Below are 12,719 nucleotides of genomic sequence, written 5' to 3'. Positions count from 1 at the left end.
TGAGGCCTTACTCTCAGGATGTCACGGAGTGGCTCAAATCCTGTTCTACCAGGAGCTGCTCCACCAAAGGGAAATGAAGGCCTAGCCAGCATCACCAAAATGTGGGGACAGAGCCAGACTCTGGACCTGAGGGCATGCTCTTCCTCCCACCTCCCTTCCTCCTCCCCCAGGTCCCATCAGCATCAGCTTTCCTCGATGCCCCCCAGCCACCCCACCGCAGGCTCGGGAGACAAGAGATGCTCACACTTATATGTGCACATAGACAGTCCCTGACACAGACACACAATGACCCCCACACAAAACCCAGCTCATATGCACTCCCATGTGCACACACAAACACCCCGGACCAAGGCCAGCCTGGCCCCGCTATCCCCTGCTCCATATGATACACGCGTTCTCTTACATTCATGCGCAGATACACGTAATGGTTGCAGACCCAGGATCACACCCAAAGACAGGCGGAGACACTGTCGCTGATGGGCAAACGCACACATCCCACCCACTACAGGACAGCCAGACCCCCTGGTGCTGTGTGCACATGCATGCATGTGTGTATGAGTCACCACCTGTGTGTTTACACATGTGAATGTGTATGGTTTGTGCACATACATGGTGTACGTGCATTGCACAGAGGTTCTGGGCAGAAGCAGGAGCCCAGGAGCTCAGTGGGGTGACCCGGGACAAGGCCTAGTGGGAAAGGCCACTGGCAAAGAGGAAGTGTGGGGCTTCCGTTGCCCTCTACCTCTCAAGCTCCGGGCCACCATTTCTCCTGTCCTCTCCAAAGAAGCCCTGAGAACCTGCAGCATGGGTGTGTTGGGTTTTCTAGGATTACAAATAAAACATTTAAGAATAGGTGAGAGCAGCAAAAGAGCACTGGATGAAGCGTCAGCCAGGTGTCACCTGTGCAAGCTCCCTGTGACACACAGTCTCTTGCATTTGTGCCCAGGTGCACACAAGGCCACCAACTCTCGGTCACATCCACAGGGATGCACTGGCATAGAGGCAGCTCCATGCCACCTGCCACAGCTGTGGCCCCTGTGTGCCATGCCTTGGTCTCCCCATCGACGTGGGGGTGGGGTGCTTGGGATGGAGGGAACAGGTGTCCTTCTCTGGTGTCCTTCAGCCCAGGATCACCCAGCCTAGAGACAGAGCTGGGGTGGGGCTGCTGGATGGGGGCCTGGGCTGAGGATGGCAGCCTGGGGAGGCAAAATGTTGACCCAGGAACATGTACCTGGTAGAGGCGAGTGGTGCAGGAGGGCAGCAGGGGCCGACAGAACTTCTTCATGGAGCTGACAGCGGCTGGGAAGGCCGGGGCAGAGAAGATGGCTGCCACCAGGTTGATCCTGAGGATCCAGGACAGCATTTCTTCCTTGCTCCTGGGGACAGGAGGGGGAGAGGGTGCCGGCCTCTCACACAGGACTCCCTGTCCCCTACTCAGCATCCCGTACCCAGCACTGGGCCTGGCACTGAGAAGGCACCAGTACCTCTAGATGGGTGGTAAAGGGGAGAGGGAGGACACATGGGGGCTGGATGGGCCTGGCCAGAGCTATGCACGGAGCTCCCTTTCTGTCCCAGCTTCCAGGCACACCCGAATTCTCATGTGAAAATCAAACTTCCCAGGTCCACAGCTAGTGGCCCTGGAGTGAATAGGTGGGAGTGACTGTGGACTGGGGATCATCAGAGGCAATAGCAACTGGGTGACCCCCACAGCCCTCCTGCCCTCCCCCGCTGCCTGCCCAGCACTGGCACTGTGATCCTGAGGCCTCACCCACTAGCCTGCTTCCTTGCAAGCTCATGTGACATGTGCACCCCAATCTCAAGTCACAGGAGGACGAGAGGTGGTAGGACAGCCTTACAGGTTACCTGGAGGGTGCATCTTTCCCACACTTAAAGTGAAGGATGATTCGTAAAGATGCCACCTGCCCCACATTGCAGACTCCAGCGCACTCGGCAGCCCCTGCAGGGCTTGTTAAACACAGTTGCTGGAGCCATCCCAGAGTTTTGGGTTCAGTAGGTCTAAGGTGGGGCCAGAGAGACTGCAAATGATGCTGAGGGGAACCAGACATTGGGAACTACTGCTTTGGAGGGACCCAGCTGTCGGTCTGTGTCATGTGGATACACATGCTCTGTTGCTGACTCACGGGAAGGAGAGGGGTTGTGTGCCGGGTCACTGTGGCCCTGGGCCCCAGGTGGGAGTGAGGGGCTCCAGCTCCTACTCACGGTGCCTGGAAGAGGAATACCCTCCAGTCGGCTGTCTTAAGCTTGAGCACGTTGGACTTCTTGCTGTAGTCAGAGGCCCTGGTGGCCAGAGCGTGATGCACGCGAATGGCGTTCTTCAGGTCACCCTCCGATAGAGCTTTGTCAGGCCTGTACTCATCCTGGGTGGGGCAGGATGGGCGAGCTAGGGTCACTGACCCACACCTTCCACTCTCCCCTCCCCTCACTGCTCTCTGTCTAACCCTACGGCTCCCTTAATTTTCTGTTCCTGCTGCCTCACCCACCCCAACAAGAATCCAGGTACTCCTCCCCTTACCCCAGTTTGTCCCAGAGGCCTGAACAGGCCTCATGCTGAGAGTCCACTGAGCCACTGGGCACCAAGTTCTCCCAAAAACCTCCAAAGCCCTGAGAGGGCCCAAGTCTGGGGAAGGACCTAGCATATGCCTGAGCCCCAGGTCCTGCCTGGGGCCTTTGGGGTGCCACAAGGCCAGGGCGGGATGGGACTGAGCTGGCCCTTTCTGAGTAAGGTCTCTGGGGCAGTCTCTCACCTTCTGCAGGTACAGGATGGTCCCTTTGAGCACTGCGTAGAATTTCTTCCAGCCACGCCTCCCACGGGGCGCTGGGGAGGAGGGCACTGGTAGTGTGGCTGCAGCCACCCTCTGCAATCTCTCCAACCCCACCTCCCACTACGTGTCCACCTGTATGTTCGTCCCCAAAGAGTGGCCTGTGGCGCCCCCCTCTGTGCCAGCCTCCCTCCCATGCCCCTCTCCCAGCCTGACACCCACTCCTCTTGCCATCCATGTCAGCGTGAGTCTTCCGGGTCAGGACGCCGTGCTTGTAGGTGGTGGCACTGAGCGCCTGTGGGACATCCAGGAAGGGGTTGCCACCATCCAGGATTCGCGTCACCTTCTTCGTGCCTGTCCCGAACTTGTCATCCACCAGCTCAGACAGGGATTTCCTCAGCTCATCCTCATCACTAGGGAAGTACTAGGCCTGAGCACCACCTCCAGGGAGGCCTCGGCCCCACATCATCATGGCGTTTCCCCACCAGCCTCCTCTCCAGGAGCCAGGGTCATGGAGGAAGAGCAGCCCCAGGAGGCAGAGATGAAGAGATTCCAATTCCAGACCACAGATCCAGATCTCTGACCCCTCCTCTCATCTCCACTTCTGACCTCTGACCTCTGACCTCTGATCTTTGATTTTTGTCCTCCAAGCCCCAATTGTCACCCTTGATCACAAACGTGGAGACTTAACTGTCACCAGGTCTCCTTCCTAGTCTTCCTTCTCCTCTCTCCATCCCAGGGAGCACTAACTGTGGCCAGACTGAAGCTGCTGCACAAACCCCACTGACATGCTGGCAGCGGGAGGCCAGCAGGTAAGGCCCTGAAGTCTGGGCCCCCATGAGAGCCCTGGAAGAAGAGTGCCAGCTCTTCCCTGTGGGGTTGGAGTTCCTGCTAATCCCTGCCTGAGGCCTCTACATGGACCTGCCTGCCCTGGGGAACACAGCAGAGCCTTTCACGGTCTCCCCAAACAGCAAGGTCAACACCCCTCTTTCCTGATGAGACCTACAGGTCTCACTGCCTTTGCAGGGGAAGAAGTTAGAGGGCACTCTCCCCTTCCCACTGTCAATAACAGTCACCACCTAAACGTGGTCATATTCTCCAGGTTATAGAGGCCTCATGCCTCCTGTCTGCCTACTTCCCAAAGGGAAAGGAGCGGTCATCAATGGGAATTGGAACACTATCCCCATATAGAAAACCAGCTGTGGACATCATAGAACTAAAGTCACAGTTCAATCTATTCTGTAACAATGCAAACATTGCACTCTTTTTCTCAATACAGAAAATGAATCCAAAGGGGAATTCAACACCAGGTGTGCGCCAGCTAGACACAGGTGTCAGGCCCTGGATTGGGAGGGATCAGCACCATGGAGAGTGGTCAGAATGACGGACCTGCACCCCCACACTCCCCCACCCAGGGATGTAGGCTCCCCATACCTGTGCCCATAGTCACTACTCACATGGCCCATTCCAGCTTTTCATTCTTGATGGAGTTGTAAAGGGTCTGGGAGAGGGAAAAGAGAGAGGGGGGAATTCAGGTGAAGGGTCAAAGAAACCCCCATCTACCACCAGTAACATGGGTACAGTGAGGGAGCACCTTTTCAGCCAATGGGGCAAAGTGGGTGTTTGATTCATACTTATTTGCTGGATGGGTAAGTGAGTGGGTGGGTGGATGTACGGATGGGTGGTATTTAATTATGTGATCACTTAATGTCAGTCTCCCGTAGGAGACTGTAAGCTTCACAAGGTCAGAGGCTGTCCATTTGTTCACTACTGAATTTCCAGTGCATAATCCAGAACTTGACATACAGCAAGTGCTCGACAGGGTAAATGAATGGATGGGAGGATGAATGGGAGGATGGGTGAGTGAATGGATGGATGGGGAAGTGGACAGGTGGAAGGTGGAAGGATGGGTGGGGAAATAAGCAGGTGGATGGGTGAATGAATAGAAGATGGGTGGGTAGACAGAGGGTATATGAGGAAGATTTAGGGGTGTATGCATGAGGATATGGGTGGGCAAATGAATGGCAGGGTGTTGGGTGGATGACTGAGTAAATGATTGGGTTGATAGATTTGAGGATGAATGGGTGGGTGGGTTGGCGGGTAAGTGAATGGGTGGGGAATGGGTGATGGGGGATGGGTGAGTAGATGTGGAGATGTTTGTTGAGGTGAGTAGATGAGGGAGTGTTTGAGGAGTACAGGGTGTCTGTGTGGGTGACGGGTGAATGGGTGAGTGGTTGCTATGCGAGGAGTGGGAAGGGAGGGTTTGGGGAGATATATATATATATATATGGGTGATGGGTGAATGGGTGGGTATATGGGTAGGTGAATGATTGAGTGGCTGGGTGGATGCATGGGAGGATGAGTGGATGGGTGCAGAAGTGGTTAGATAGGTGAATGGGTAGTTGGAGAGAAATGGATAGGTGGATAGTGGGACTGGGATTGTTTGATCTCACAAATATGTTCTTAACAAATGCTTCTCAATGGTGAAGAATATAATATAGTAAGAAGAGTGATGGAGACAATGTTCTATGGAACATTGGGGTTTGGATGGAGACCTCCGAACTCATTATTCAACTACGCCTGTAGTATCATCAGATTCTTCAAACCCACTATTTAAAAATGAAGCTGGCTGGGTGTGGTGGCTTACGCCTGTAATTTCAGCATTTTGGGAGGCTGAGGTGTGAGGATTGCTTGAGCCCAGGAGTTTGTGACCAGCCTGGGCAACATAGTGAGATCCCCAGCTCTATATATAAAAAAAAAAAGCATAAAAATAAAAATCGCCAGGCACAGTGGCATGCACCTATAGTCCCAGCTACTTGGGAGGCTGAGGCGGGAGGATCCTTTGAGGCCAAAAGTTCCAGGCTGCAGTGAGCCATGATTGCATCACTGCACTCCAGGGTGGGTGACAGAATGAGACCTTGTCTCAAAAATATAAAAATAATAAAAATGAGCCCATCACCGAGCCACCAAAAACCTGCTCCTTTTCCTCAGTGGAGAAATGACCAGACTAGAAAGGCTAGAGTTCCACCCTTCACTTCAGCCTCAAAAGAAAACTGGATTCTCTTAATTCCTGGTAATGTTGAAGGAATGAGGGGGCTTTTCCTTGTGGTGACGATAATGATGTTTGTGGTGAAGGTGGTGGTGGCAGTTGTGGTGGGTGGCAGCTGTGACAGTTCATAGCAGTGTTGATTATTACTGTGACAGTAATGGTGGTAATGGAGTACTAAAAACAAATCTCACAAAGCCTTACCCTCTGCCTAACTCAGGGAACACAGAACAGCCAAATGTTGAGCTCAGTGGTTTCTAACTTTGTCATCATGGCCATGCACCCTGTGTTAACGGCCTGGAATGCCAGGATTTCACGAGGCACAGACCTCTCTCCTCTCTATCCATGCAGGGCACAGCTAGTGGGATGGGGACACTCAGCAGACAGTACCTTCAGCAGGTCTTTGGCAAAGTCTTGGCCATCATTCAGCTGGTCCAAGTTGGCAATGAATTGCTGACAGGACATCTTTTTGCCAATGTTCTGTAATGGAGAAATGGTTCTGCCTAAGAGTAGGGAAGGAGGCTGGTGTGTTCCCCACACACCCTGCCCTGCCCAGCCGGAGGGATGAGGCAGCATTAAGGGCAATAATGAAAATTAAATTGCGTGAATTTTCTTTTGTCTCCAAGAGTTTACAAAACTCTTTCTCACAGTCAGAACTGTACTTGATTCTCAAGCATCTCGAGAGGTTGGGCTTCTTCTGCAGCCCAGGTGAAGGAGTTGGGCTGGATGAAGAGTTATAAGAACTGACATTTGCCAGGTGCCTACTATGTTCCAGGTCTTGTGCTTGACATGCATTATCTTATTTCTTTCTCACCCCAAGGAGGAGGTGAGGTACCTGTTTTTATTATCCCCATTTGACAGGTAAGGAAACTGAGATACAGGAAGGTGAAGTGACATGCCCATGATCACAAGGCAAGGAAGTGAAAAGGCCAAGTGTGTCTGAAACCAAATCCCGTGCTCTCACCGCTACTCCACGGTTAACTCTCCCAAGGTCACTCAACACCAGGACTTGAACCCAGTCCTCTTGGCTTCTGAGCAGAAGCTCTGCATATTCTGCCACAACTGTCTCACCCTCTCACCTGCACAGAGGGGCAGCAAGCCTTCCAAGACATAGGTGAAGTGACGGAAAGTTTATGGGAGTCAAAAATCAATTGCCACGGACACACAAGTGCCCCATCCTGAGCTGAGCTGAGCTGGGACAAAGAGAACCCAAGCAGATGGTTTCACACTCAGAGGTAGAAACAGGCAAAGAGCTGGAAATGACTAAATCCCCAAGTTCTGCCTGCTTGTTTTAACCAATGAGTAGCAGAGGGGCTCAAACCCTGCAAACCCAACACCTAATATTCATACTTCCAGACTCTCCTTGGAGTCCCCACATTTGAGAAAACATTGAACAGCACTTCATCTTTGTGAGGATGAAGACTCTTGAATACCAGATACTTATCACTGAAGGATTTTGTGGATTGGGGTTTGCTCTAAAGCAGTGTTTTCCAAGGTTTACCTACAGAACTCTGGTATTCCAGGAGATGGAAATAGGTATTCTCTCAAAAAAAGATTTCATAATAGAACAACTTTATTTACATGTTTCAGAGTCTTTACCATGCTGATTTGTGCTGGTGTCTCCAAGGAGAGGATTCCATGTCATTTCCCAAGTTTACTGACATTGGCACTATTTTAGCAAAGACACTCTATTAGCATCATGTGAGACATTCACACACCACAGAAATCATTCAGAAAACAATGATGCAAGGCTTTATAAGTAGCTGACAAGCAAGAACTTTCTATGCCTTTTCCAACTAGTTCAGGAGAAAAGATCCTATGTATGCCTTGATACAAGTGTGTTTTGTATTTTTCTGTGTAGATTTACATATATATGTGTGTGTACATATATAAGTATATAGCTGTATGTGTACATTTGCAATACAGGATTATGAGGGCAATGTTGGTAAGACTGTCTTTGAGTTCCACACAAACTGAACATTCCCCAGCCATCGGTCAGGAGCACAAAATCAAAAAAATAACACGGCAAGATTTCTAATCTGAGCAATATCAGACTATCTTCCTGTGGGTGAACCTTCCCAGCAGCATTGGAGGCTTTACAAAAGCAGTGAAGGCTTCAAGGGTGAGGATCCTGCAGGGGAGTGTGGAGAGGTGACCCCAGAAAGAGCAGCATTCCTCCCCGAAGCACCTGCTCCTTCCCAGCAGTGGCCAGGGGCTGAGCAGCTAAGTGGCCTCTTAGGATTGGAGAAAAGAGATTGGAGTTCAGGGTCCACCAAGGACAAGGGTCCTGGGAAACACCCCAGTCACACTTCAACATAAAAGTTGAAATTAAGAAAGAAAATACTAAAAGAAGAAAAAGTATCCCAGATGGAAATGTGGAGAAGCAGAAATGAATGAAATAACAAAAAGAATTGGTAACTCTAAATGGAAATCGACTATGTAGAGCAACAATAAAGTTTCCCAGGGAATAAAATATAGAGAGATATAATAGTTAAAAGCATGATAACAGGAGTATGTAAGTTAAGAGAGCAGTAAATGGAACTAAAGTGTTTCAAGGTATTTCATTGCCCAGGAAGTGGTACAAGTACTTTATAAGTCAAGAATGCAAATTGCCAACCATAGAAGGAATTCCGAAAGAATGCACAACTAACAAGCTAACAGAGCAGGGAAATTGAATTCTAAAACATACTTAATCCAAAAGTAGGCAAAAGAAGAAAAAAAAAGAAACAGAACAGAGGAGTCAAAGAGAAAACAGTCACTTGATATACTTAAACTCAAATATATCATAATTCATTAAATGTTCAAATTAACATTATTACCAAATTTTATTTTTAAGTATATGATACAAGATATATGCCTTAAATATAAAAGAACAGAAATCTTTGAAAGAAAAAGTCAGAAAAAGATATACCACATAAACACTAACAAAAGAACTCCAGTATAGCTACACTGACGTCTGACAAAATAGATTCGAAGGCAAGAAGCATTACTAGACATAAAGACGGACATGTTCATAGTGATAAAAGGGTCAATCTGCCAGAAGACATAATCATCCTAAATCTGTATACATCTAGTAACATAGTTTCAAAACATACAAGACAAAAATTGACAAAACCAAAAGAAGACATATTCACAATCTTGGCTGGAGATTTTAACACTGCTCTCTTAGTAACAGGAAGAACAAGCAGACAAAAAGTTGGCAAGAATTCTATGCCAAAAAATTAGATAACCCAGATGAAATGGACAAATTCTTAGAAATACACAAGCTACTAAAACTGGCTCAAGAAGAAATAGAAAATCTGAATAGACCTATAACAAGTAAAGAGATTGAATCAATAATAATAATAAAAAAAAAGCAAGTCCAGGTGTGGTGGCTCACACCTGTAATCCAGCACTTTGGGAAGCCAAGGTGGGAGGATCACTTGAGCACAGGAGTTTGAAGCCAGTCTGGGCAACATAGGGAGACGTTGTCTCTAAAAAAAAAAAAAAGAAAAGAAAGAAAGAGAAAGAAAGAAAGAAAGAAGGAAAGAAAAGAAAGAAAGAAAGAAAGAGAGGGAAGGAAGAAAATTAGCTGGGCATGGTGGCACATGCTTGTGGTTCCAGCTACTCAGGAGGCTGAGGTGAGAGGATTGCTTGAGCCCAGGCGGTTGAGGCTGCAGTGAGCCAGGATCACACCACTACACTCCAGCCTGGGCAACAGAGAGACGCTCTCTCAAAAGGAAAAAAAAAAAAAAAAAAAAAGAACACTATCAAGAGATGAAAAACAACCCACAGAGTGAGAAAAAAAATTTGTAAATCAAGTATCTACTAAGGGTCTAGTATCAAGGATATATAAGGAACTCTAAGAATACAACAACAAAAGACAAACAACCTAATTTTAAAATGAATGAAGGACCTGAATAGACATTTCTCCAAAGAAAATATACAAATGGCCAAAAAGTACATGAAAAAAATGCTCAACATCACTAATCATTAGAGAAACACAAATCCAAACCACAATGAGATACCACTTCACATTACAGATCACACATACCAGATCACACTACACTAGGATGGCTATCTTTTTTTTTTTTTTTTTCAAAAAAAAGAAAAGGGTTGGTGAGGATGTAAAGAAATTAGAACACCCTTGCATGTTGGTGGTGGAAATGTAAAATGGTTCAGCCACTATGGAAAACAGTTGGGCACTTCCTCAAAAAGTTAAATGTAGAATTATCCTATGACCCAGCAAGTCAATCCTAGGTATATACCCCCAAAATATGAAAACAGATATTCAGACAAAAACTTGTACACGAATGTTCATAGCAGCGCTATTCACAATCACCAAAAGATGGAAACGACCCAAATATCCATCAAGAGATGAACAGATAAATAAAATGTGGCATATCCATACAATGGAATATTATTCAGCCATAAAAAATGAACTACTAATACATGCGACAACATGAATGAACCTTGAAAACATGCTAAATGAAAGACGCCAGTCACAACAGGCCACATATTGTGTGATCCCACTCACATGAAATATCTACGGTAGACAAATTCACAGAGACAGAAAGCAAAATAGCATTAGCCAGGGGCCAGGTGGAGGAGGAAATGGGGTATGACTGCTGATGGGTATGGGGTTTCCTTTTGTTGTGATGAAGATGTTCAGAAACTAGACAGTGGCAACGATTGCACACCATTGTGAATGTACTTAGTGCCACTAAATTGTAAGCTTTAAAATAGTTAAAATGGTAAGTTTCATAACAAGAAAATAAATCACTAAGAATATACATGATTTTTACAACACATATAGGCACCTTACTGGCACATATAGAACATTGTAACCAACACACAGAATATATTCTTTTCAAGTCTACATGAAACATTCACTAGAATTGATCTTTCTCAGGGCGAAAAAGCAAGACTCATGCGAAGAAGTGAAATTATACTGGGTAAGTTATCTGCTTTAAAATATAATACTTATAATGACAACCAGGCAAAAAGACATGCACCCAGATCATCCCAAAGCCCAAGGGAGGTCCACGATTTGGGGCCTCTGAATTCCCAGTTCCTACCCTCCCTCCCAACCCATTTGGATCTACAGGGCCTCCCAGTCTTTCCTGAGCCCTTGGACTTCTTCCCACAGCCTCTGTCTCCGAGCAGAGGAAAGTCACAGCGGGTCCAACCACTGCCCCATCCCAAGGCCTGGACCCTGGCATGTTAGGGCCAGGGTGACCATCTCCTCAAACTCATCTCCTTGCCCAGAGTAGAGGCTAGACGGGTACAGGGTGATGCCCAGGCCATCATCCACATAGTAAAACTGTGTCACTGCCTTTGCCCCACAGGAGCCAGGCCTTTTCCCACAAGTCTGATTTCCATGCACAGCCCTGAGATCAGAACAATGCTAGCCTGTCTTTAAGGGTCATTTCAGAAGCAGGATGAGGCGGGCCAAGCAGACGTCATCCTTCGGGAGGAGGGGAGGGGCTGATCAAAGGTCCTATGGCAGAAAAACCCTTGCCACTATTTGCAAATCTAGGCTAAACCTTAATTATACTTGGTATTCCCTTAAGGTTATTGTGTGAGGCTCTGTCACCATCTGAGAATGGGCAGACCTCTGCAGACCTCAGGATAGCATCCAAACCCCTGGCCTGTCCCTCCAGCCCTCCACCATCCAGCCCCAATGAGCTTCGCCAGAAACTCCCGCTGTTGCCACCCTTCAGGCAACACAAGGTTGGAGAGAAATTAAGCTGTTCCTGAAAAACAATTAATCTTTGTTTCAGCTTGAGCTCTCCTGGAATGACTTCTCCCACCCACCCCTCCTTCTCTGTTTGCCTCAACCCTGGTGGTTCTCCCTCCCTTACCCCAGCCTTCAGTCCATTGACCAGTGCCATAGGCTGTGCAACAAAAATACCTCTGGAATTTCTCTCCTGGTCTCCGTCTCCAATTCTAACCCACACTGCCATTTTCTCATGGCTGGAGCTTGCGAATCACCATTCCCTGACATCCCCCACTCAGTGCATCCCAGGCTCATTTGCTGACCCGTCATCACCCATCATCACCAGCATTGGCATCATCTCCAAAACCTCCATTTCAAATACAACTCCTGACCCCCATCTCCTGCTCTTCCACCTCCCCCATTCTTTAGAACCCTCACTCCAACAACCCTTTGATCCTCTGTTGAGATCTGATACAGTTTCGCCCTGTGTCCCCACCCAAATCTCATCTCGAATTGTAATCCCCACATGTCAAGGGAGGAAGGTGATTGGATCATGGGGGTGGTTCCCCCACGCTGTTCTCATGATAGTGAATGAGTTCTCAGGAGATCTGATGGTTTTATAAGTGTTTGGAAGTTCCTCCTACATTCTTCTCTCTCCTGCCACCTCGTGAAGAAGATGCCTGCTTCCCCTTCCGCCATGATTGTAAGTTTCCTGAGGCCTCCCCAGCCATGTGGAACTGTGAGTCAATGAAGCCTCTTTCCTTTACAAATTACCCAGTCTCAGGGAAGTTCTTTATAGCGTGTGAAAATGGACTAATACAAGATTCAAAGGTCCTCTCTTTCTTTTTTATCCAGTTTAGATCCCAGGCCCCATCAGTAACCACTTCCCTGCAGACATCTCTCTTGCCCCTTTGTGCTTCTGTCATATGTGCCTAGAAAAAGCCCAGCACTGACTAAACCCAACTGATTTCCTATACTGTACCTGTATCCAAGTCCAACCAAATACACTTGCAGGACACACAGCTGTGCTAATTGGTCCGATTTTATGTCTATAACCACAGCCACATGGGCATGGAGACTCCTGACTGCCACAGTTCCTGTGTTTGCTCTCATCCTCCATGAACATGGCATGGCTTTTCCTTTCCCTTAAGCCTCAAAGTCCCTGTAGTAGACACTGTGGCTCTCTCTCTCCAAA

The 12,719-nt window shown here is 48.0% G+C and overlaps 1 protein-coding gene across 4 annotated transcripts in view; it reads right to left on the bottom strand.

Moving 5' to 3' along the window:
• PSD2 (pleckstrin and Sec7 domain containing 2) overlaps positions 1-12,719 on the bottom strand; it is a 122,947-nt gene that overhangs the window by 4,482 nt on the left and 105,746 nt on the right. For 2 of the 4 annotated variants that reach the window (XM_054685237.2, XM_063810738.1), the window contains 6 exons: positions 6,217-6,307; positions 4,238-4,281; positions 3,003-3,193; positions 2,766-2,836; positions 2,221-2,378; positions 1,232-1,376 (listed from right to left, as the gene is read on the bottom strand). In XM_054685237.2, the coding sequence (XP_054541212.2) occupies positions 1,232-1,376; positions 2,221-2,378; positions 2,766-2,836; positions 3,003-3,193; positions 4,238-4,281; positions 6,217-6,307 (700 nt within the window). The remainder of the gene's footprint in view (positions 1-1,231; positions 1,377-2,220; positions 2,379-2,765; positions 2,837-3,002; positions 3,194-4,237; positions 4,282-6,216; positions 6,308-12,719) is intronic. The other 2 variants (XM_054685234.2, XM_063810739.1) reach the window with 1 other exon arrangement.

The sequence above is a fragment of the Pan troglodytes genome, chromosome 4, assembly GCF_028858775.2.
Source record: "Pan troglodytes isolate AG18354 chromosome 4, NHGRI_mPanTro3-v2.0_pri, whole genome shotgun sequence".
In the NCBI taxonomy this organism is placed as follows: domain Eukaryota; kingdom Metazoa; phylum Chordata; class Mammalia; order Primates; family Hominidae; genus Pan; species Pan troglodytes.
This window is presented reverse-complemented; position numbering and strand designations above follow the sequence as displayed.